Genomic DNA, 24,553 nt, shown 5'->3' with positions numbered 1-24,553 from the left:
CTGCGTTAGACTCTCTCTTCCTCGCCACTGGCCTCTCGCTCTTTCCTGAGCTGGGAACACTCGCTCTGCCTTTCAAAGCTCTGCTTCAGGGACGCAGACCCCAGCAAGGCTTGGTCAGGCTGACTTCCCTGTCCGTGCCTTTGGGATGTGTGTGCAATGCTTCACCCAGGGCCTGTGGGTGCTGGCCCAGGAACAGCCTGGGACTGACCACTTCGTTCCTGATTCGCCCTCGGCAAGGGCCAGGCCCCCAGGTGTTTCCCCCTCCATGGGCTGAGTCGGCAGGGCAGCAGCTGGGGCAGGAGCTGCACGGAGCACCAGGTCCTGGCATCCAACTGTGTGACCTCGAACCCTGGCTTCGGAAGTCCCAGGCCGCAGGGTGCTACGTACGAAGTATACAGGGCATCTGAGCGCCAGCCTGGCACAGGCACCATCCGAGGGCCACACCCAGCTGACCAGGGGCCAGCTGAGTCCTTTGGAGGCACGAGGGCCCCCCTCCCGCCCCACCACGCTCCCCGCTCCCGCTCACCCTACAGCAGATCCAGGGAAGCTTCCTCTGCCCAGGGCCAAGCGGACATCATTAGGACACCATCCACACACAATGATCGATTCAAAAAGCAGCCTAATGCAGGTGCGCGGAATCCCGAGTCCCCCCCTGCGGCTGCCGGCCCCCGGACTGGGCTTCCCCCACCCCAGCTGGGGGTTGAGGGGGACAAAGAGACAGCTCAGCTCCCATCTCTGGCCCTGAACTTTGAGCAGCAAGGGCGGGCCATGTGTCTCCACTCTGCATCGCTGCCACCAAGAATTAGGAGACCCAGGATCTTTGACCAAACCTGAGGCAGCAACTGGGGGCCGTCTCGGTCTCTCTCAGCAATCTTAAATAATCCCTCACAGTCGACGAGAGCGTTATTAAAGTTTCGCTCCACTACAGCCACCCAAACCTTATTTTTTCTGCTCACAAGTTACACTCCTTGGGCGCCCCCTACAAAGCCTTATTTCTGAGGCTGAAATGAGACTACAATGGCGAATCCAAACTGTCTTCGAAACCATCCATTCCTGGGTGTGGGCGCTGTGTGGCGCAGCAGGTTAAGATACCACCCGCAACACAGGCCGCAGACACCCAAAGGAAACGAGAGCCCAGCAGGAAGCAGGTGGCTGGCGGAAGCTGATTTGACCGAGAGGAGAGGTTGAGCAGGCTGCTGGCAGACGGGGACCCCAGAAAGACACAGGTCAAGCCACACCGCAGGACCCAGCCACGCCCCCGAAGCCCACTGTCCAGGTGCTATCAGGTGTCGGGATTGGTGTGAAGTCCGCACGGCGATGCTCAAATCCACTCCCCGGGCCACAAACCCTTGTGACGCCACCAGCAGCAACCGAGACGCCTCTCTGGGGGTGCCCTGGATGCATGGGCAACAGCTTGGGGAGGGGCCGCAGACACGAGGGTTCTCAGAGCGAGCCCCCCCAGGGGTCTCCAACTCCCTTTACCAGCTCTGGTCACAGGGCCCAGTGGTTTCTGCCTACGAAGACGGCAGCTCCAAGGACCAGAGCAGTGAGCCCCCAGCGACTCTCAAAAATGAGCTCTGACAAGCCAGAGTTCCGCCCCAGCGCACAGGCTCCCCAGGCTGTGCCTCTCTCCGCAATTCAAGTGGACACTCGAGGCGTTGGCAGGCTTTCAGGAAAGTCTCCACATGTGAATGACAGAAGCCAAACCACATAAAACAAGCAGAAAATACTCGCAAATCAGAGATAATAGAGACAACGCAGGGAACGGAAGAAAACGTTTTAGGGGCCGGCGCCGTGGCGTAGTGGGTAAAGCTGCCACCTGCAGTGCCAGCATCCCATATGGGCACCGGTTCAAGTCCCAGCTGCTCCACTTCCGATCCAGCTCTCTGCTATGGCCTGGGAAAGCAGTGGAAGATGGCCCAAGTGCTTGGGTCCCTGCACCCGTGTGAGAGACCTGGAAGAAGCTCCTGGCTCCCGGCTTCAGTCTGGACCCAAGTTGGCCATTTGCTGGATGAGCCAGTGGATGGAAGATCTTTTTCTCTGTCTTGTTCTCTCTGTCATTCTACCTTTCAAATAAATATATTTTTTTAAAAAATTGAATATTAAAAGTGTGATATAAGGATACAAGGGCATCTCAAAAAGTTTGTGGGGAAACGGAAAGAAAAGTTGATTTTGAAACAATATCTAAACCCATGCATCTGAAAAAGCTTCAAAAAGCTTGTGAAAAAAAATTATGGCTGGGCTTTATTTCTTTGGTACAAAAATAAATTTATCTTTTCATTGTAATTTTCACAAACTTTAAAGTATACTCAGATGAGAAAGACAGTAGGAGAGACCTTTTAACTTCCATAACAGAATGTCGATAAATAATATCTAAGCACCAAAATGAAGACACCAAGTTACAAGTACCACAAGTTTGCAAGCATCACAAGAAAAAGCCGAAAACATTGAAAATCACTGTTAGTGGGTGGTAGAAATTAGGAGTGGGAAGGCATGGACCAGGGCATTGAAAGTTTTTTGTTAAAGTTCTTTTATTGCTTTCACTCTTTTAAATGATTAATTTATTTATTTACAGACAGAGAGAGTGAAAGACCGAGAGAGATCTTCCATCTGCTGGTTCACTTCCCCAGTGGGTACAACAGTAGGGGCTGAGCCGGTCAGAAGCCAGGAGCTAGCCAGGAGCTTCTTTTGGGTCCCCCACATGGTGCAGGGACCCAAGGACTTCAGCCATCTTCTACTGCTTTCCCAGGTGCATTAGCAGGGAACTGGATTAGAAGTGGAGCAGCCGGGACTCGAACTGGCTCCCATATGGGATGCCAGGGCCACAGGTGGCGGCTTTACCTCAATGACTTTCTCTTTCAGAAAGCGTTGGAGTTAGCCCGCTGCCAGTCAGCTTCATCCAGCCACTCTGAGCTGGCCAGGGCAGCACATCACCACTGTGGGCCAGGCCGTGGCCCCTCCTGCTGTCTGGGAGTGGGGGGGGGGAGAGTCTTTGGGTGATGAGGCCCCCAGAAGTCCAAGACAGGGATCATCTTCCCACTTCCCTCACTCCCTCGAGTGGGCAGGAAGTTCCACGTCCAGATCCAGCCATGCAAAGGAGACGGTGACCCGGGCAGCTCTGGGCCTTGGCTTGGAGAGAAGGCGGCCTCTGTCCAGCACTCTCAGAAGCCTGGGCACCCTGGGGAGCTGGCTGAGTGCTCTCCACAAAGGCCTGGCAGTGGCCGCTTTACAACCGCTCTGTTCCCAGCAGGAGCCAGTGTTTGGGCATCTTTAACTCACTTAGCGAAGAAAAGCGCTTATGCTTTGTCACAAAAACTCAAGACTCTCCAGAGCACAAAACCACAGGCAGCAGGCAGCACACACACGGAGAAAGGCACTCCACAAGCGGGGCGGGAAGCAGCTGGTCCCCTCGCCTACAGAAAAGACTGCAGCATTGCATCTGCAGCAAATGGTCACCCTGACCTTGACCTGCATTCCAAATCCCAGACACGGGCAAAGGAGGAGAGTTTGCAACATTAGGGGCACCTGCCCAGCTCGCTCATGCTCGCTCGCTCGCTCGCTCTCTCATGCACACACACATACATACAAATGCACGCACCAGCAACATCCATGCCACTTAGGCAGCATCCCGCTAATTGCTTGATTTCATGGATTGTGTTCAACCCCCACTGACTTAAGCTGATGGTGCGAAATGAACTTTGCAAGCACAGCACGGCCTGCTGGGGTTTGACCGCGGCGGGGCGAAGGCGTGCGTGCGTGGGCGGCTCTGGCAGCCAGTGCCCTGGGTCTCAGAGGAAGACAGAGAATTGCTGTGGCCAGTCCCCTGCCTTGGCCCCCTCGGCCAGCTGTTCGCAACCCCGCAGGAGGCAGTGAGAACAGCAGAATCACTTCCTAAAGTCAATCGCAGCAGACTGGAGCTTGGCTTCCAGCTCGGGCAAACCTGCCAAGGCCAACAGCTGCTCCCAGCACGGGCTCCCTGGCCCCCAGCTCCTCTCCATTACCTGCCAGTGTTCACCCCAATGGCAGGCTGGAGTGTGAAGTGGTCTCTTGGAAGCAAAAAGATGGGAGCGGAGGTAGGGATTGGGGTAGGGATTGGGGGTTGGGGTTGAGCTTCCAAAGCAACAGACTGGAGCAGCCCTGAGCCCACCCGGGATCTGAGATATTTATTTAGAGCTCAGTTCTCAAAGGCAGACAGTGCAGAGGCTCCACCCCCCACCCCCGGCCAGAGAGGTTGTGACTCAGTAACAACAGGGCTAGGGTGGGCTCAGGAATGTGCACATCTAACAAGTGCCCAAGCAGGCTGATACTGCCTGGCAGCTGGGACCACAGGTGGGCGTGGCTTGGCTCTGGCTGTATCTCCCCACCTCACCCCCGCCCCCCACAAGCCTCCCCAGACTCTCCTGCCTGACCCTGGCTGACCGATGGCTTTGTGTGAAAATCCCCTATTGGGTCCCTGTGGCTCAACGGTGGGAGACCCAGGCCGGGAGGCCCTCCTGATGCCCCGGACAGGCTGTTTGGCAGGCTGGGCTCAGAGAAGATTCTCAGCCAGCTCCCTCCCTCTCAAGCACATGCTGGGTATAAAAGCAGGCAGGGGAGGAAGCACAAATGCCCCTGCCCGTATCCTGCACTGGATCCTCCGCCCGGGCTCTCCCCAGAGCAGAAGCAGCAGCAACAGCAGCAGGGGGGTCTCCAGCCGGGATGGGGCGTCACAGCCACACCCTGAGGATCCTCACACGCATTTGCAGTCCCGACCCTAACTCCACACCTGGACCTATTCTGCAGCCCTTCTGGGGCCTGAGGCCAACAATGGAAGACACAGTGGTCCAGCCTGAGTCTGGGGCTATGGTGCTCAACCTCGCCATCTGCCGGGTGGGGAGGAGGGGACAAAGCATGTTCGGATCTCCTATCCACTAGCTGGCAAAGCCTCACGGGGCATGCCACTGCTGGCTGGAATCCAATGTCCATCACACAGGACGGAGCACTCACACCCCGCCTCCTTGGGAAGCCACGTCTTAGAAAGAAGCAAGTGTGGGATATGCTCCCCGTGGCTGGGGGGGGGGGGGGTGCCAAGGAGACCCTCCTAGAGTCAGGTGGACCTCGAGGGAAGTCCTGGGAGCCACCAAGCAGATAGCACAGGTGTGCAGCCCCCACCCAGAGGCACCTGCCCAGCCCCCTAGCCCCCCACCCCGCCACTCCCAAGACAGGTGCAGGCTGGGGGGACATTTTCCAGATCCTGGCTCCACACGCATAGCGTCTCTGTTAATGCATCATGAACCTCTCCACCTGCACGGCTTCTCTTCCTACTGAGAGCACACGAAGTCCCAGAGTGGGCCCGGGTGTGGTTGGCATGGTGGAGGGTCTCACAGGACCATCCCATGAGCCCCCCCGCTCCCCCAGCAGGTGTGCCCATCACAGATGTGTGCAGCTGGCCCTCGGAGCTCCTTTCCCTCCTCATGCAGTGCGCCTACCTCTCATTCCTGGGCTTCTCCCTGGAGCAACACATGAGGGGTCCCTGCCCCTGCTGTCCTCTCCAGCGCCCTGCGGGGCACACCACACCCCTGCAGCCTCAGCAAGCAAGTCTCGCCATGCTACAAACCCAGAGACCCCGCGGGGATCTGCCAGAGGGACCCCACTTTCTCAGTGGGGCACGGCCAGGTGGAAGAAGGGCGGTCAATTTCACTCCCACTGAGCTCTGTGAGGCACCAACAAAGGCCCATAGGACGCATGCACAGGTGGCAGGTGCTGGGTAACGCATCTGTAGAAACACACGCCCATCGGCCACAGAGTGTGGGGTCTGGAGACCACCCTTCCCACGCCACGCACACCATGGAACACTGTGACTCCTACATGCAGAGGGTCCAGGGGAACCCACCACGGGCAGCTCCCTGGGAAACATCCAACCTTCCTGATCCAAGCTCCCTTCTTGGGCCTGCTGCCTGCTCTCTCTGGTGCTAATCTTCACTGGCTGTGACCCCCACCAAGGGCCCCTCAGGAAGACACCTGTTTAGCCTGATGGTAGCAAATACACAGCTGTCAGAGGGCCTGTATCTGTCTCAAGAGCTTAAAATGAATGGCAGGGGCAATCCCAGAGCGCTGGAGCCCCTCACGGCACTCAGTGTCAGGTGCACAGAGGGGGGTCCCCGGTACAGCCTGGCTCCCACCTAGGCATCTGTCCATCACTATGCCCAGCTTGGTGGCATGGCAGATACCATCTTGTCACGACTACTGAGACACAGGTGTCTCGTGGCTCCATTCACAAAGCAACACCCCAGTCTCCAGCTAAACACTAGTAGAGACACTGGCTAAATGCAGAGCGGTTCTCTGGCTCCCAGCAGCTGCTGAGCCACAGCAGCACCCTGGGGTCGCCACTCAGGACCATACGTGCTTCCCTCATTGGCCACCAGTGGCACGGCCACACGCTGGCTGTGTGAACAGCAGCAAGCTCACCACCCCACCCTGGGAGATCACCAGCCTCTGCCCGCACCTGCCCAGGCTGCCCCTGGGACCCCCACCACTGAGGCCCTGCCCCATTTCATTCTCACGACTATGCTAAGCAGGCACTACCACCTCCCAAGCTTTTACAACTGCTGGATCTAGGCATGTCTCCCCGAGACAGCAGCTAGCAAGAGACAGGGGCAGGATTCAATCTGAGACCTGGGATAAGCTGACCACTGCTCCTTTTAAAAAAAAAAAAAAAAAGAGTATGCACTTGGAACCTCAGAATAGGACCATTTGGAAACAGGACCTTTTGCAAATATAATCAATTAAATTATGGTGGGGTCCAGACCAGCGTTGTGGTGTGGAGAGCTAAGCTGCAACACCAGCATCCGATATCTGAGCGCCAGTTTGGGTCCTGGCTGCTCTGCTTCCAATCCAGCTCCCTGCTAATGCACTCGAGGAAAACGGGAAAAGGTGGCCCAAGTGCTTGGGCCCCTGCACCCACGTGGGAGACCCAGATGAGGCTCCTGGCTTCAATCTGGCCCAGCCCTGACCAGGGAAATAGCAGGTGAGGGCTCAAGTAGGTGACTCCCTGCCACCCACGCAGGAGACCTGGATGGAGTTCCTGGCTCCTGGCTTCAGTTAGGGCTCCAGTGGGTCATGGCTGACATCTGGGGAGTAAACCAGCAGACGGGAGACGTCTCTCTGTGTTGAGTGCTTCTTCCCCTCGCCCCTGTCTCTCTCTCCCTCTGTCTGTCTGTCTCTCTCTCTGTGTAGACATCTGGACCCACTTCCCTGTCTCTCTCTCTGTCTCTCTCTCTCTCCCTCTGTCTCTGTGTGTGTGTGTGTGTAGACATCTGGATCCACTTCCCCATATCTCTCTGTCTCTCTGTCTCTCTGTCTCTCTCTGTGTGTGTGTGTGTGTGTGTGTAGCATCTGGATCCACTTCCCCTTATCTCTCTCTGTCTCTCTGTCTGTCTCTCTCTCTGTGTGTGTGTGTGTGTGTGCGTAGAGATCTGGATCCACTTCCCCCTCATTTCTCAAGATGCTCTCTACAAACGGTCTCCCTCCCCGGTCAGCCCACTCCCAGGGGCGAGACTCCAGACTCCAGCTCTCGCAGAGGGAAGCACCACTCGGTGTAGACGCTGGCCTGGGGTTACCTGGCCTCCCCACCCTAGTCCTCCCTTTCCTCTTAGGAAGGAGAGCTCAAGATCTTTACCCGCAGAACATGAGGCTACAGTCACATCTTTGCTGCACAAAGCAATAGTCCTCTCCTCCCCTCCCCCCGTCCTCCCCCTCCCCTCCCCTTCCCCCCCCCCCTTCTCCTCCTCCTTCTCCACTCTGCCCCGTAAAGCTCACAGACCCTCCCTTTGAGGTCGGATGGGGACATTCCTCCGACGTCACCCTCGTTAAGACCCTCGTTGTGGGCATCAGACTGTTCTCAGCCATCGCCAAGATTTACCTAAAGACACCCTGGGAGGCCTCGCAGAGGCTCCTCGCTGAGCCGGTCCAATGCGACTTTCTGTAAAAGTTTTTTTTTTTTTTTTTTAAAAAAAGGCCATTCCTCTGATTCGCTTGTGTGCGCCGATGCACTCAGCAGAGTGGGCTGAAGCTCGCTCCCCGGCTCGGTCCAGAGCCCTGCCGCCCACACGGCGTCCTGTGTGCAGGTGCTAGGAGCAGGTGCACGGCCTCCTCCCTGCCCGCCACCTGTGGGCGGCTGACCGGCTCCGCGTGCGCGGAAGGATCTGCCGGCGAAGACGAACACTCAGACGGGCAGTGAGTGCAGGCACACCTAGAGGCACTGAGCGCGGACCTGGAGCTGCGGGAGAGACCAGGAGGAGCCTGGCCCTGTGCCCCGGTGCAGAGGCAAGACGGACAGCCAGGAGTCCGCGACCAACTCCCCACATGTTGCTTTCTCTGCTTGCAGAGGGGAAAGTGTCAGAGGGTGACCCCCGGGCTCCCCCTCGCCACCCCGCCTGCCCTTCTGCGCCCTCCTAACTCCAGTGCCAGAACACAACAGCAACCCTCCAGAAAACCACGCCCCGCCTCCAGCCCAGGCCCTGGGTCGGCACAGCCTCCCTGCCTGCCCGTTGCTGAGCACCCCTTGCCCGGGGCCTGGCCCTGGGTGTCCCTGGCCACCTTTCCTTTGTGAGCATTGCAGGCTCAAACCCTGCAGCAGGCAGGCCCAGGGGGAAACCAGGGACCCCTCCCGGCGGCCTCAGAAGCTACCCCTCCTGTGCCAGGGTTGTGGGGGTGGAGAACTCGCAAGCTAAGCCTTCCTCTGCCCAGGTTTTGCATCCAAAGGAACCCGAAGGCAAGAGGAAGGGGTGGGGGTGGGGGGGGAGGCAGAGTTTGCAGAGGGGCCAGGCCAGATGCCTCCCCCCACCCTACCCCTCAAAGAGCAGGGGCAGTGGGCGGGCGCAGGGTGGGGGGCAGGGTGCAGCGGGAGGCAAGGAAGGCGGCGCCTGGTGCTTTCCTCCGCCTGCCTGCTTCGGGGGGCCCTGGGCCATCACTCAAAGGCAGGAAACCTGCCAGAGGATACATTAAGTCTGCAAGAGAGGCCGGCTCAGGGCCAAGCGCTGTCACTCACCCAGGAGAGCCAACACAGTCCATTGATTCCACTCAGGGCAGCTTCTCTCCCCCCCCCCCTCCTCCCCCACTCGCACACAACTGTGCAGGAAGAACGGGGTGGGGGTGGGGGGAGCTGATGCCCCGCTGAGGGAGCTGGGAGCAGGGCAGGGGAGGGGCCTGGATCCAGGTTCCCGTGGGGCTCCTCCTGGCTGTGGTCACCAGTGCTCCAAGGCCTCTGGTTTTCATTGCCAGGTAACCACATCTCCAGGGTGGGGCTCCTGCATGGCCAGGGGACCCCACCCCGCCCTGCTGTCTTTGTGTGTGAGTGTGTGTGTGTGTGTGTGTGTGTGTGTGGCAGGTCTGCTTCCCCCGTGGAGTCTCCAGTTCGTACTCACTCCCCTTGTGAGGCCACAGAGATGGCTGGGGTGGGCCAGGTGGGCCAGTATTGTCATAACCCCTAGGACTCCTTCCCAGTCGGCACCACCGTCAATGCTGCAGGCTCCGTGTGTCCCTCAGATGCTCCCCCTGCGTGCTTCCTCGCAGCCCAGGCACCCCTGCTTGAACAAGAAGCCCTCCCTGGGGACCTGGTGCAGAGCTGGTGGCCGGCACCTCGGGACTGGTGTCGCAGGGGAGTGACGCTTGCAGACTCCAGGACCCCGGGCTGCCCTGTCATGGGATCCACACAGCTGCCCTGTGGAGCCTGCATGGCTCGCCCTGCTTGGTGCATGAGAAAACCGTGCCTCTGAGCCCTGCTCTTGTGCAAAGCCAGGTGGCTGGCATGTCACCAGGGGACAGGCATGCAGACCCGCTTCCGGGTCTGAGAAAGCAATGCTTAGAAAGCACCTGCTCCACGCCGCCCAGCCACTTCCCTCGCCCACGGCCAGAGGCTCCTGCACACCATCCACCTCTGCATTTCTGATCAAGTCCAGAGCAGCCCGGGGGGTGGGGGGCAGAGATGGAGAGGGACCCATCTCTGGGAATCTGGGGAGCAGCCCATGGGAAGGGGGCTGAGGCAGGACATCCGGCAGCCACCAGCTCTGGGTCTGCAGCACGCTGAGCTACACAATTCACCACCCTGTGCCACAGTCCCAAAGACCCCCACTCCACTTCACCTACGGCGTCAACTCGCTGCCCCTCTGTTCCAGCCTCTTCTGCGCTGCCTAAGAGGAAGGCCAAGTGCACCCGGCGGCCATGCATGGGGAGGAAGGCAGTGCCCAGCCGTGCTCTGACCCTGGGCTCTGCCCTGGGCTCTGCCCTGGGCTGACAGTCCGTGGGATCTTGGCTCAGACTGGCCTGGCCAGGCTCACCATGACAACGCACTGTGCACACACAAACACACGGACTCACACCTGTCTACACCTGTACCTCCCACACTTGCCACGCCCACAGAGGTGCACACACACATGGCCCCGGGTCTACACAGTGGTCTCGCAGACACACACACACACACACAGTGATGCAAACCCACACGGGAACCCTTCCTGCCTGCCCTGCCCCTTGCCCCTGACTGTGGCTGCACAGCCGCCCCCCTCCCAGCCCCAGCTGCCCCTGCCCCTGCCTCTGCCCCTGGGTCCTCACTCCCAGTCTCACGATCACCAGCCCGGCTCCACCAGAACAGCATCTGCTGCCCGCCTGGGCCGCTAACGAGGTCTGGAGAGAAACGCCGGGGCCGTTTATGACAGCTGCTAATGACGACTGCTCTCAGTAATGACCAGTTCTGCGGTGACCCAAGCATGAGCAAATTACAGGCCCCTGGCTCCCACTCAGCACACCCAGAAGGAGGTTTCCTGGGGGCACTGACCACACCACATGGCCCCTCCCCCAGCCTGCTGGGATGGCCAGGCCAAGCCAACTTCATCAAGCCCCCCTCCCTGTGCCGAGGGCTGCTCCCAGTGGGTGGCCCTGAGCTGGCCCAGCCCCAGCCAGCTCTGCCCTGAGCCACATTCTCCCTCCTGCCTCTAAGTTAGCACAGAGCTATCCTCTGGCCAACAGCAGGTGGCCAAGGGGCTCGGCTGCGGAACTCTTAAGCAAAAGCCCCTTCTGTGGCTGCTTTGCTGGGCTTTTCCTATGGAGACAGCCTCTCCTGCCAGGCCCTGGGAAGAAAAGCTTCATACTCCTCTGCCTGCAGCTCAAACCTCGCAGGATGATAACTCCAGAGTCAGTCTCTGCCTCGTGGGGACCAAGCAGGACCCAGGGCTCAGCGGAAGCCCAAGAACTCTCTGCTGAATGCAGTCTACAAGAGTGTACACCTGCCGTGCGTGGCCACAGTCACACACACACACACACACACAACAATAGTCACGAGGCTCCCCGGCCAGTGCAGCCCCCTGGGCAGCAGTGGCTGCAGACTCAGTCCCCAGAGGAATGAACACACCTGTTCATCTCAACTGCTGTGCCACCACTGGGGGCACAGAGGGGACCCCAAAGCTCCACTCCCTTCTGCCACACCACAAATCAGCCTGCAAGGCCCCAGGCCTTGGCTGCTGCTACCAGTGACAAATGCCCAACAAATGGCAGAAGTCTCTATCTGTACAAGGGGACTTTAAAAAGTTCACATGAAATGGAATGCAAATTATCTTATCGGTCGTGCAGAGGGCATTTCCTATCAGAGCCCCGGTTCGAGTCCCGGCCGCCACATTTCCGATCCAGCTCTCTGCTATGGCCTGGGAAAGCAGCAGAGGATGGCCCAAGTGCTTGGGCCCTTGCACCCATGTGGGAGACCCAGATGGAATTTCACTTGGGTTTGGGCCAGCCCTGGGGTCACTGAGGCCATTTGGGGAGTGAAATAGTGAAAGATCTTTCTCTGTCTCTCTGTCTCCATTTCTGTCTCTCTCTGCCTTTCAAGTAAATCTTATTTTAAAAAATAAATAAATTCCTTTTGCTGCAAAACATCTTTGAAATTTGTGCATATAAATAAATGATCTTCCAAAACTTCCTGGACAGCACCTATTAAGAAAAAAAAAAATGCACAGGTTTCTAATTCTTTTGTCCCCAAACAAACTCATCTGTGATTCTATCTTCCGTGAGCTTTTGCAAGTCTGTTTGTACCTATGTACCTGAGCCAGGTGCTGTCACTTTAAGAACTGCTCCTCCTGGTTTGGGTCTCGCCTCCCCTTTCCCACCTTTCTGGGTGAACCTTGACCCTGTAGCCTGGACACTCTCCCCAGCCCCCACGGAAGAACCAACCCTCCCTCAGGCCTGAGAGTGGGCACCGTCCGGCACATCTGAGATGAGCCGGGACCCCCAAAGCTTCAGCCAGGCCCGGGTGCAGGGCTGGGTGCTGAGGAGGCGGGACATGCTCTGGGGAGGTTTCTAGAACTCAGCCAGGCCTCTCTCGGGCACAGCTACCAGCCACAGAAGCACACACTGCGGCTTACCCTCCATGGAGGACCTGCCGTGAAGGGAGGATACCACACACACACACACACACACACATCACACACACCAGACATGCACACATACACACACACAGACCACACACATATACCCCAGATATGCACACATACACACACACCAGACGCGTGCACACACACTCACACACCCCAGATGTGCACACATACACTACACACACCCAACATGCACACACATACACACACATATCACACATACCACACACCACACACACACCCCAGACATGCACATACACACAAACCACAAACACACCAGATGTGCACACACACCACACACCCCAGACTTGCACACACATACACTACACACAGACCACACACACACACCAGACATGCACACACACAGACTACACACACATATCAGATGTGCCCACATACACACACACAGCACACACACATATACTATACACACACGCCCCAGACATGCACTACACACACACTCCACACATGCACACACACCACACATACACATACACTCCAGACACACATAAACACACACCCCAGACATGCACACACATACACTACACACATACATTTCACACACACACACCCAGGCTTATGTCCAAACAGCCCACAAAGGAGGAGGCATCAGAGGTGCTCCCTAAAGGGAGCTTCCTGCAGAAGAGCTGACGGCCAGGCAGAGAGAACCGGAGGGAGAGAGCCCCCAGCCCCACCCGAGTGGGAGGATGCTGCCCCACCACTGTCCTGCCCCCTGCTCACAGGCACAGCCTCTCTCCAGCCCCTCCCTAAAGCAAGATCCAACAGGAGCCCGGCCCCCAAGCCCAGGAGGTCAGAGCGAGAGCACTGGGCAGGCGTGGGGGCCGGGTGAGGGAGGTGCAGGTGCCAGCTCAGCCGTCCCTCCAGGAAAGCCACTCTCACCACCAGCACGGAATCTGCCCTGGAAAGATCTAGAAGGCCCCGCACTCCATGCCTTGTACCTGTCGTGAGCACCTCCTGAGCCTTCCCTAGTGGGAGCTCTCCTGGCCAAGGGTCAAGGGAAGCCCCAGGCAGCACCCCCCCCCCAACCAGCACTCCCCTGAATAATTCAAAATCAGCAAAAGCCACAAGGTAACCTCACCCCCTGCTCGCCTTCCCCTCTGCCCTGGCCCCAGCCCCCTGCCTGTTTGAGTCAACCAGTTCCCAGGAAACCCAGCAGCCGGCTGGGGCAGGCCCCGCAAACCCAACGCTCCCAGTCCCAGTCCTTCCTCGGGGTCACCCAGCCATCCGGAACCAGGTCCTCCCAGGCACAGCACGTGAGTGGACAGCGCTAGCACCCGGGCCGGGTCTCTTTCGCAGCCATGCTGTCATTTAAATATTTATCGTACGCGTCTGGCTTTCACATGGGATGTGCAACCTACCAGCTACCCGTGTGTAACCTTGGTAGAAACTCACGGGCACTCTCCATCGGACGGGCCCAGGGTTTACTTTCCTGCCAGATAAACACTTGCTTTGACAAATCATCCGTGCGACAGTGTCCCTAAGGGAGTAAACAAAGGTTGTGAGCAGGATCTACCGGCCTTGGAGACGCTTTCCAACGCTAATGCTAATGCAGGTTTAATTGGCTGAGCTAAGCAGGCTGGGGCAGGACAATCCAGCTCCCTGCTGATGCACCTGGGAAAGCAGTGGAGGATGGCCCAAGTGCTGGGGCCCTGCACCCGAGTGATAGACCCGAGTGATAGACCTGGAAGAAGTTCCTGGCTCCTGGCTTCCCGATCGGCTCAGTTCCTGCCGTTGCAGCCATCTGGGGAATGAATGAGCAAATTAAAGACCTCTCTCTCTCTCTCTCTCTCTTTCTAACTCTGCCTCTCAAATAAGTAAATAAATCTTTTTTAAAAATGGCAAAGGGTATGCATACACGGAGTCTTCAAAAAGTCACTAGAAAAATGCATCGCTAAGACAAATTTATTCGGGGGCAGAGATTTTTCAATCCATGCATGGTTTTCGTAAGAAGCACTTTCCGTGAACTTTTCGAAGGCACCTCACATATATTACTTCAAACTTTTAAAACACTGATAAGGAAGGGCAGTGCAGCAGGGTAACCCACCACCTGAGACACACGCAGCCCCCATGAGCGCCAGCTGGAGTCCCAGCTGCTCCACTTCCAATCCCGCTCCCTGCTAATGCGCCCGGGAAAGCAGCAGAGGATGGCCCAAGTGCCTGGGCTCCTGCACCAATCATGACCAGACCTAAGCCACACCAGCAGGATGCAAGGGGAAGGGAAGCCGGTGTGGGAAAGATACCAGGCACATGCAGAGGACAGCAGGGCCTCTGAGGACCCCTGGAAAGAGCTCCACGCCGAGCACCCACCAAGGATGCCCACAGGTGGGGCCCGGGGCCTGCCTGCCTTGCTGACACCATTCCACACCAACACCTGCACCTGTGTACCGTCTGCCATCTCACCGAGCAGAACTGTTTCGAGCTGCGCCCACGGCTGCCCGGCACCCCTGCAGTGGGCGATCAAGGACTGGAAGGCAATGCCCCCACCCTGGCTTCTGCATCCTTCCTCAATCTTCAGCTCGCTTTCACTGCTTGCAAAGGATTCCCAAGGCAGTTTGCTTTACGTGAGTCTCGGCCCGCCAGCCGGCCGCAGGTGTAGCCAGCAGAGAATCAGCGATGGAGGTAGGCTGCTCCTTGCTCATCACATCACGTCCTCACGCTTCCTCCACATCTAACCTCAGCCCAAATTCCTGGGGACAGGTTTAGCAGCACTCAGGGGTCCCCAATCCCAGCGGGTGGAGGAGCAGGTGACATCACATACAACCCGCCCACCCCAGGCATCAGGTAGAGGCAGAGACCGGAAGGAGACCAGGGCTGGAGCTGAGACTTCACCCCACGAGGTTCCTGATGTTATGGCAATTTTATTTTTTAAGGGGTACATTTGGTCACGCAAAACAGGGCACGCACTTTTTCTTGAACTTACTAAACAAGCTGCCCACACCGGTAGAAAGGAGCTTCCTCCTTGATAAACAAGGAGCCCACAGAGCCAGCCCTTGTCACACACACGCTCACCTGACTCACTGGTATTTTACACCTGCCACATGGGAGCCGCTGTCACCACCCCGGGGAGCCAATGGAGTACAAGTGGGCTTTGGGAGGTGCGGTCTGAGACATAGCTTAGCACAGACTGTCCGCTTTGTCAGGTGCATACATGGGAACAGCTCCTCTCACCAGGAACACAGGACACGAGCAAGCACAATAGGAAAGGAACCTCCCAACCGGCTGATCCTGATCGAAGCCCAAACCCAGGGGACTGCAACAAACTCCCAGAAAAAGCCGAATGAAACTGTGAAATGAAACAGTAAGTTTACTTTGTTGCAAAAAAAAAAAAAAAGCTTTGAACTCCATTGCACGGTTTCTTGTTTTTATCTCTAATATGCATCCTCCAAGATCTTCCTGGAGGCTTTGCTCAAAATCTCTTAGGTTTCGAAATTTTCGGCACCAAAATGAACTCACTTACAGGTTAATTCCCTTTTCCAGGAACTTTGTGAAGCGCCCTCATATATTGTCATGCAAATATATGCCAGAGGAGCTTAACGATTTTACAGATACCAGAGCGATTTTACAGATACCAGAGCGGAAGCTGGAGAACGGATAAAGTGTCCAGAGAGGGAGGTTGGGGGGGTCGAAGGGGCTGCAGGCACTGGTGTTACCAGTAAGGCTGTTAGTGGGGCAGCTGCCAAGATTCTGCGGGCCTGACTCCTCAGGCCAGGGCAGCCAGAGCAGACCGCTGCATCCTCAAGCAAGTGTGGCTGGCAGGCTGGGCGCCGTGTTGAATCGGAACACTGTGCCAGCTACCTCCTGGTTTCCCGCATCGGTTGCGTGGTCCGGGGCTGAGCCAGCTGTGCTCTGCTCGGAGGGGTGCAGTGCAGGAGTGGAGGGGTAGGTGTCTGGGTTAAAAAGGCAGCAAAGGGTTGGGCCTGCCCAGCTCCCGGGGTGGGGGTGGGGGTGCTGCAGGGGCCCGGGGCTGCACCAGCAGGAGGCCGAGGGTGCACAGCAGAGCACTAACCCTGCCCAGCTCCCAGGGGCACTACAGGAGGCTGAGCGTGCCTGCTGACCCGGAAGGAATGCACCCCTTATCCCTGGAGCTCACAGAGCGCCCAGAAGCAGCGCAATGTCTTCCCACCAGGGATGTCAGGCCCAGTGAATGCGAAGTTTGATCCCTGGAGTAGGGGAGTCAAACGTGCCTTTTCTTCTCCGTGGCAGGTCAGCTCGCATTGTGTGCGTCTTTGTTTCCGAGCGGAATCCCATCAGCGTGGCTGACTGCCTCACTCACTCGCAGTGAACTGAGCTAGGAAACAAGTTTCTCAACAAGGCTGCATTCTCCAGAGTGCGAGGAAGGGCAGAGCTAAGCTCAGCCCCTGCAGAGAGAGGGGACAGCAGGAAAAAATCCCTTTTACTGTTTTCTAAGAACATTACCAAAAAAACAAAAAACACCACTAGGGCACTCCTGCATTCAGATCAAGGAAGCCTGGCCCAGCCCGCGTCTGTGCCGAGGAAGTCAGAGCAGCTCCAGGGAGCCTGCACGTTGTCCGTCACCTCCTGGGGGAGGTGGGCAGCACGGTGGCGGTGGCGCGCAAAAGCGTCCAGCCCCGGCCGGGAAAGTCAGAATCCCTCCTTACCAAACAAGATGTCCTCCGAGGTTTAGGAGGAACTCAAAACCTCTGTGAACCCCAAAAGAAAATCAGACCATATCACACGAGCCAAGACGCCGCCTGCTATGCTAACGTCCCAATTCCAGAGGTGCCAGTTCGAGTCCCGGCTGCTCCACTTCCCATCCAGCTCTCTGCTGTGGCCTGGGAAAGCAGTAGAAGATGGCCCAAGTCCTTGGACCCTGCAGCTGCATGGGAGACCAGGAAGAAGCTCCTCTCTCCTGGTTTCAGATCAGCACAGCTCTGGCCACTGTGGCCTTTTGGGGAGTGAACCAGCAGATGGAAGACCTCTCTCTCCCTCTCTCTCTCTCTCTCTAGCTCTCAAATGAATAAATAAATCTTAGAGAAATAAAAGAAAGGAAGAAAACCATCTCAAGGCTAAAGGGACACAGGCCTACTGGCTAATTTCTCAGACTCACTGAGGCCTGATTGGATATTAACATGAGACCCCTCTCCTGTATGCAAGCAGTACCTGATGGCTTGCTAAACCTATAAGTACTGGGCCCAGCACTGCGGCATAGCGGGCTAAGCTGCGGCCTGCCGTGCCCGCATCCTACATGGGTGCCGGTTCAAGTCCTGGCTGCTCCATTTCTGATCCAGCTCCTTGCTAAAGCGCCTGGGCTCCCTACCTTGAGGCCACACCTCCAGCTTAACCAGCAGCCACAAAAACGGTCAGGAAGCATAATCTGGCCCAGCCACGGGGTCAGAGCAGGGAGGAGGCCTGGTGGTGACTTCCCAACAAAGACCCTGAGCGTCCAGACCTAAATGCGCTTCGTACAGTGCCTCAGCGTCCACCTGGGCCCCTGGGGCACAAGCCTCTGCCTTAGAAAATGAGGCCGTGACTCCGGGAAACCATCGTGCTGAAGCCCAGGGTTAATGTATTCCAGGTCGGGATTTCTGGATCGCAGAGCCACTGCTATACTTTGTGCCTGTGTCCAGGAGCAGTGAGTTCCCCACACATGCGCAAGAAGGCCCCGCCTGCCTGTCACCTCCACGCGTCCAGTCCCAGGGTTTCCCATCGCTCCTCGCCGTGGCGCGGGAATACACGCCAAGGGGGCCCCTGGACTTGCTCAAGTGCCCAGGGAGTATCGCGACTCAGGCAGCTCCCTCCGCTCCTCCCCTCGTCCCCCCCCCCCCCCCGCAAGGCCCGGTGGGATGGCAGGCACATCTGAGCACACACGCCCCCCTGGCCACGCAACAAAAGGCTTTTTGTCAAGGTTTCTGAGATGGTGCTTTCACGTCCCGTCCCCCCTTAGGTCCATAGGCATGTTTGCAAAGGAACCTGATTCCCGGATGAAGAGCTGGCTGCCGGGCAGTGGCGGGGGGAGGGGGATGCGCACCCACAGATTTTTTTTTTAGGAGCCCCAGGTCGGGGGCACCTCTGCCCAAGGCGGATCACTCACATCCAGAAAGCAAACGGCCGCCACCTAGGAAGACGCCGGGCTACTGAGTCTGCGCGCGCCCTCCTATGCAGCTGCATCTGAGTTTATCAAACATGGCAAGGAGCAAAAATGGTTGTGACTCGAATCCCAGCTGCCGAGCAGAGCGTCTGAGGCCCCTGGCGTACCCCCACACTGCGCAGGTCACACCCTAGGGCTGCACACATAATTTGCTTGGGGCACCACGCGCCCAGCAGTGGCCTCGGCTCCAGCAATAGCCCCCGGTGCACCTGACTGCGCCCGTGAATGCAAACCCGGAGCAGCGGTTCTGACTCACATTAGCTACCTTTATGCTCTTCCCCGGCAAGAAATCCAACGCGCGTACTGCAAGCAGCATGCTGTTCAGTACACAGGGGGCCTGGCCTGAGCCACTTCGCCCCTCCGCACAGGCAGGGGAGAGGCAAGGAGCTGCGTCTTTCTCAGGCTGGGACAGGGGTGGGGGGTGTCTGGGTCTCCTCTGCCATTCTAAGTGCCACTCCCCAGCCATTCTAAGTGCTGATTCCAGAATTCTCTTTTCCCCTCCGAGTGATTTGGCAAGAAGGGAGAGAATGCATGCTTTCTGCAGGAGAGGGGACCCTCCCCCACCCCCACCTCCACCCCCACAACCAGGCACCCGCCATTTAGATCCCGGGCAGAGTAGCGCTGACACCTAGGGGTGGATGTCAAAAGGGCAGGTCCAGGAGGAGCCCAGCCCAAGCTCCCCCTGGAGCAGGGGAGAGAGGACCGTGCCTCATGGAGGCTCCCAGGGAGTCGCTGCTCTCCCCTCATCCGGCCCCTAAGTCCACCTCCCTCCACGTGGAGGCCCTGTGGGGAAGAGGGGAAGGGCGGAAGCATCCCCACCTCGGTTAACAACCAACCAGTTCTGCACCCCACCATGTCCTCTCTCGGCCACTGGGAGAGGATGGAGGCAGGGCCCCAAGACTCCCAAGCAGATGCAGCCCAGGATCTGGGAACACGGACCGGGAAGGAGGGGCTGTGGAGTCCCCACCCCACCCCAGGGTGGGGATGGGGGGCAGCCAGGAACATTCTCTCACCAAACTCGCTGGCACACAGATGTTCGATGATAGCCTCGGATTTCAACTCGTTGTCACACGGAGGACACACCGTGGTGCCTGGAGAGAGAAGCGGGCACAGATAGCATTAGACGTGGGGGAGGGGGCCTCTGGGAGGGGTGAAGCCCCTCTGCTGGGCTCCTGAGGACGGCCCCCAGAGACCCGGCTGTGAAGGCACCCACAAACCCAGCATCCGCCAGCACAACTGTGCGAGTGGTGGCTGGCCAGGGTGCCACAGGTCCCTGGGGACACGGCAGGCTGGTTACCCCCCAAAAAGATCCACATTCTGGCTGTTCCTTTCCTGTCGTTTCTCCTCCCTCCTTGAAATGACGCCACCGTGTATCCCAGAGTCCTGCCCCTTCCCACTTCCAAACTCCCAAGAAGTCAGATCAAGCTGAGCACCCCTCCGTCGCACCCCCAGCACCCCCTCCCCCGTGCAGGGCTACAGCAGGGTCTGGCAGAGCAGCTGCAAAGGGGCGGGGAAGCACCAGCCAAATGGGAGGACGGAGCAGGATGAGACAGATCGCCGAGGCTCTTTCATGAGCAACTGTGAAGCACTTTGAAGAGGAGCTGTGGGGCGAGGAGGGGGCTGGGGGCGGCAAGCCCCTGGAAGGCTTCTCCCAGGCCACAGGGGTGCTGTCCAGGCCTCCAGGAGGCAGCTGTGGGGTAGAACCCACCCAAGGCAGAGGTAGCTCGTCACCATCCTCACCCTGCATCAGACTGAGAGGCGAGAGCACAACCCAGGGGGAACCCAAGGGCTCCACACCCACCTTCGCTGGACTGCAGCTGAAGCCCCCAAAAAACAGCCTGGAGCCGGAGATTGCAGTTGAGAAGGGGGTTGGGGAGGGCGGGTGGTATGCTGAGCCCCTCTGCTCTCCGTCCTCAGTCCTTGGTCCTCACCCCTACCCAGGCTCTTGCGGCAGCATCTCCCACCCCGCTGGGTGATGGGGAACTGAGCAAAGCCTTCCACGGTGGAAGAGCAGGAGGGAGCTAACACTCCCCCCTCCCCATCTTCTCCCCAGCTCCAAGCAGGGTGGCCCCCAGACACGGCCCTCCTGGTCTGCATTGGAATGTCAGGAAGCTCGCGGAACACAGAACTGAGAGGTGCTTGTATGTGTGGTGCACACGTCCCTGAGATCTGTGCATGCACGGGCTCTTTGGTGTGGAAAGCATCTATCACGGGGAATAAAATAAAAATTGTGAATGGACTGCAAAATTTCTGGCACCAAAATGAGCATATCTCTTAAACCGATTTTCCACGAATCTTACTGACATGCTCCAGTATCTGCAGCCAGCACCAAACATTGTCCAGATTGACAGCAGTGAGAACCACATGCCAGGGGCCAGGGGACACCAGCATCCCACATCATAGCAGTCCCAGCTGCTCCACTTCCCATCCAGCTCCCTGCTAATGCACCTGGGAAAGCAGCAGAGGAGGGCCTAAGTCCTTGGGCCCCTGCACCCATGTGGGAGACCCAAAGGAAGCTCTTGGCTCCTGGCTTCAGATCAGTGCAGCTCCAGCTATTGCAGCCATTTAGAGAGTGAACCAGTGGATGGAAGACTTTCTTTCTTTCTCTCTCTCTCTCTCTCTCTCTCTGCCTCTGCCTCTGCCTCTCTGTAACTCTGCCTTTCAAATAAATAAATCAATCTTTAAAACACACACACAGTGTGGAAGTCACCCCCTTACAAGGACCTAAGACTATAATCCTGATACAACAAGTAGCGAGGTCCAGGCAGCCAAGAATCCAGAGGCCAGGGCTCCTCCAGTCCAGCTCTGCGCAGGCTCCTTTAGGAGCTGAGATGAATCCAGGGCAGCCCGCTCTGCACTCGCTTCAATTCCATCTGGGCCTCAGCGCCTCTCCGTTCAGAGTGGCCCCAGCCCCTGCAGGTCTACAACAGGGCTCCCTCCATCGCAGCTCGACTCCAGGCTGTCAGCAGAGCTGATTGCTAGCCCGCTCGCTCACTCGCTCGCTGCAGAGAGGCGAGAAGCAATGTATAATGCAGTAGTCACCCCTGCCTCCGCCAGCTCTTCCTCCTCCTCCTCCTCCTCCTCCTCCTCCTCCTCCTCCTCCTCCTCCTCCGGGGGTCAGCAGGGCCCCTCAGCTACCCAGCAGGACAAATCCCCCAGTCATCCAACCGAAAGATAGAACAAAATCACTACTTTAGGGTTGAAAGCGAGTGAGCGAAAAAACCAAAAGGTTTTGTTTTGTTACTGTTGAACGGAAGCTTCCACGCTGGCTGCAAGCAGGATTAAGTGAACTTTTAAAAATCCACACACACACACATACACACATACCAGTGCTCGCTCTCACTCGCTCTCTCTCGCTCTCGCACACTCAGAAGCCGATGTGGCTTAGGCACTCCCCTTAGGGTGTTGGGAGGGAAGGTCTTTCGGTTCGTTTCTCATGATGAGGTTTATGCTTAATAGCACACGGCTTAGCCAATACCCCGGCACCAACCGTGTGCGAGCAGGAACCCGAAAGATATCAAGTGAAGTATGCAAAGCCGGGCCACTTCTCCGGAAATAAAGTTTTCGCTGCAAAGACGCCCAAGAAAGACCAAGTAGAAGACTGGGGGTGCGATTATTCTCACCCCAAAGTGCCCGCACCTATCCTAGAGCCACCACCCGCTGGGTTTCCATGATCAGGAGTGTCACCTGCCCCTGCATGCGTGTATACACACACACACACAGTGCTCAGCTGCCCCGGATGAAGTTACATGGGGCTCCCAAACCCAAGGGGTCTCCATGGGGAGACCCAGCCCCAAGTCCCACGCATAGCTTTGGCGGCTTTGCTCAGCAAAGAACCAAGAGGGACGTGGAAGAGGCACAGCTGCATCCAGGAGACGGCAATGGTGGAGCCCCACCACCACCACCAAGTCCATGTGGGGGCGCTGGGCTGGGAGTGATGCCTCCTGGTGAGCCGTGTCCCCCCCACCCACCGCCACTTTCCCCCAGACTGGCCGCTTCCCCTGCAAGCTGTCCCCACTGAGATCACTGAGTCTGGTCCACCACCCGCCCGGCAGGAGGAGCAGCGGCCACTCGACCTCTCCGGGCAGGGCCAGGCTAGTTCCCAGCCGCTAGAGGAAGCGAAAGCACAATTCGGTGCACTGAGGCAGTCGGTTACACCTCACAACAGCACACAAAGTGCTCTCAAGTAGAGATGCTGGACCCCGGGACCCCACCACCACCATCCGGCAGCCTCTGCCTCTCCCACCCACCTTGGAACCAACAGCCTTCCAAGTTCAGGGCGTCCCTTGCCCTCCACCTAATTTCGGGGTGCCTGTGCACCCCCTCTTCTCGGCACCAGCAGCCAAGTGGAAAGACGCTCACACTTGAGCATGTAAGCCCCACCCAGCCACCCATCCCCACCCTGGGGTGGGGAAGTCTGGCCTAGCCCAGCCCAGCCTCTGAGCCTACACACTGCTCCCCAGCAAGCTGCTCCCCAAGAATTGCAGGGCTGGCTGAATTCACGCTGCCAGAGCCACGGCGGTATTGGGTTTTAGTTTTGGTTTTGCTCTTCTGCCTCCCCAAGATTTCTGTTCTTCTTCTTGTTCTCGAGAAAAAAGCGACTTTTTTAAACAGGAGAGGCTGGGTAGCCAGGAGCTTGGCAGCCTGCAAAGTTTTACTCCAGCGGCTAATGACATTTTTATATTTCTAATGACCTGAGGGTTTGCGCACATGAGCGAGGCATGCGGCCGTGCGGGAGGACCCGAGAAGCGAGTTTCCGACCCGCTTACACCCCACCGGCGATCCAGGGCTGCGACCCGCCAGCTCTCCGCCCTGCGCTCTACCGGGTCCGCGGCGGGCCCGGGGGGGGGGGGGGGGAGCGCCCCGCTAGCTGAACGGCCGGCTAGGGGAGCAGGGTCCCGTCAGCGGGAAAAAGACAGGAGTCACGAACAAAACTCGCCTCCGAATCTGCTCGACCGAGCTCGGGCCGGCGGCTTCCCACCGCCTTCCCTGCCCCGCACCGCACCACCTTCGTTGTGGGCTAGGGGCTGGGGGTGCCCGAGACGCGAGGAAAGGAGCCCTCCGCTTCGATCGCCAGCGCGGGGCTTTGTCCCAGGTGCGCAAAAACGCGACCCTGGGTCCCGCCGAGAGCCAAGGCGCGCAAGCCCCCCGGGGCGCTTGGCAAGCGCGCGCGCTCCGCCCGGCCCGGCCCGGCCCGGCCCGGCCCGGCCCGGTCCGGGGGCCGCCGCCGAGCCCAGTCCAGCCCAGCCCGGCCCAGCCCGGCCGCGCTGGCCCGCGCCTCACCTTGCGGCTTAGCGGCCTCGGTGGCGTTGGGCGGCGTCATGGCGATGCAGACGTCCCCCTCCGGGAACTTGTCGCACCTTAGCATCTCGGGCCAGTGGAAGCCGAAGAACTGCATGACCGGCTCGCACGCGTCGCGCACGGCCTCGCAGAGCCAGCGGCACGGGTGCACGGGCCGGTCGAGGCACACGGGCGCGAAGAGGGCGCACAGGAAGACCTGCGTGCCTATGTGGCAGTTCTTGTTGAGTAGCGGCACCCAGCTGCTGGCCTGCTGCTTCACCTCGGCCATCGTCTCGTGCTCCAGCAGGTTGGGCAGCACCATCTTCTTGTAGCCCACGGTGTGGCACAGCCGCAGGTCGGCCGGGATGTCCACGCACTGCGGCGGCTTGCTGTAGAAGCGCCCGCTCGGGTACGGGCCGACATCCGACTGGAAGCTCACGTAGTCATACTCGCTGGCCGAGCCCGCGGCCAGCAGCAGCCCGGCGGCCAGCGCCAGCAGCAGCGCGCCCGGGGCGGCCCCGCCGCCCATGCCGCCTCCCGCCACGTCCGGGCGGCCGCGCCCGCAAACTTGCAAGCGGCCCCGGGGGACAAAAGGCGCCGTGCCCACCCTGCCCGGCGGCGCAGCGGCCGCGCGCGCAGCTGCCCGGCCCCGGCGTGCGGCGTGGGGTTGGCGGGGGGCGGCCCCGAGGGTGGGCCTGCCGCGGCCGGGAGCTGGCGCGGGAGGTGGCGGCGCCGGGGACGCGAGGGC

At 58.6% G+C, this 24,553-nt stretch overlaps 1 protein-coding gene across 1 annotated transcript in view; it reads right to left on the bottom strand.

Moving 5' to 3' along the window:
- Positions 1–24,334, bottom strand: part of SFRP1 (secreted frizzled related protein 1) — a 28,448-nt gene extending 4,114 nt beyond the window's left edge. Inside the window, exons 1-2 of the mRNA XM_062213375.1 lie at positions 23,809–24,334; positions 19,539–19,616 (exon numbers count right to left, since the gene is read on the bottom strand). Coding sequence (XP_062069359.1) covers positions 19,539–19,616; positions 23,809–24,334 — 604 coding nt within the window. The remainder of the gene's footprint in view (positions 1–19,538; positions 19,617–23,808) is intronic.
- Positions 24,335–24,553: the final 219 nt, after the last annotated feature.

This window comes from Lepus europaeus, chromosome 16 (genome assembly GCF_033115175.1).
Source record: "Lepus europaeus isolate LE1 chromosome 16, mLepTim1.pri, whole genome shotgun sequence".
NCBI classification, from domain to species: Eukaryota; Metazoa; Chordata; class Mammalia; order Lagomorpha; family Leporidae; genus Lepus; species Lepus europaeus.
The sequence above is the reverse complement of the archived record's forward strand: the minus strand, read 5'-3'. Positions and strand labels throughout refer to the sequence as shown.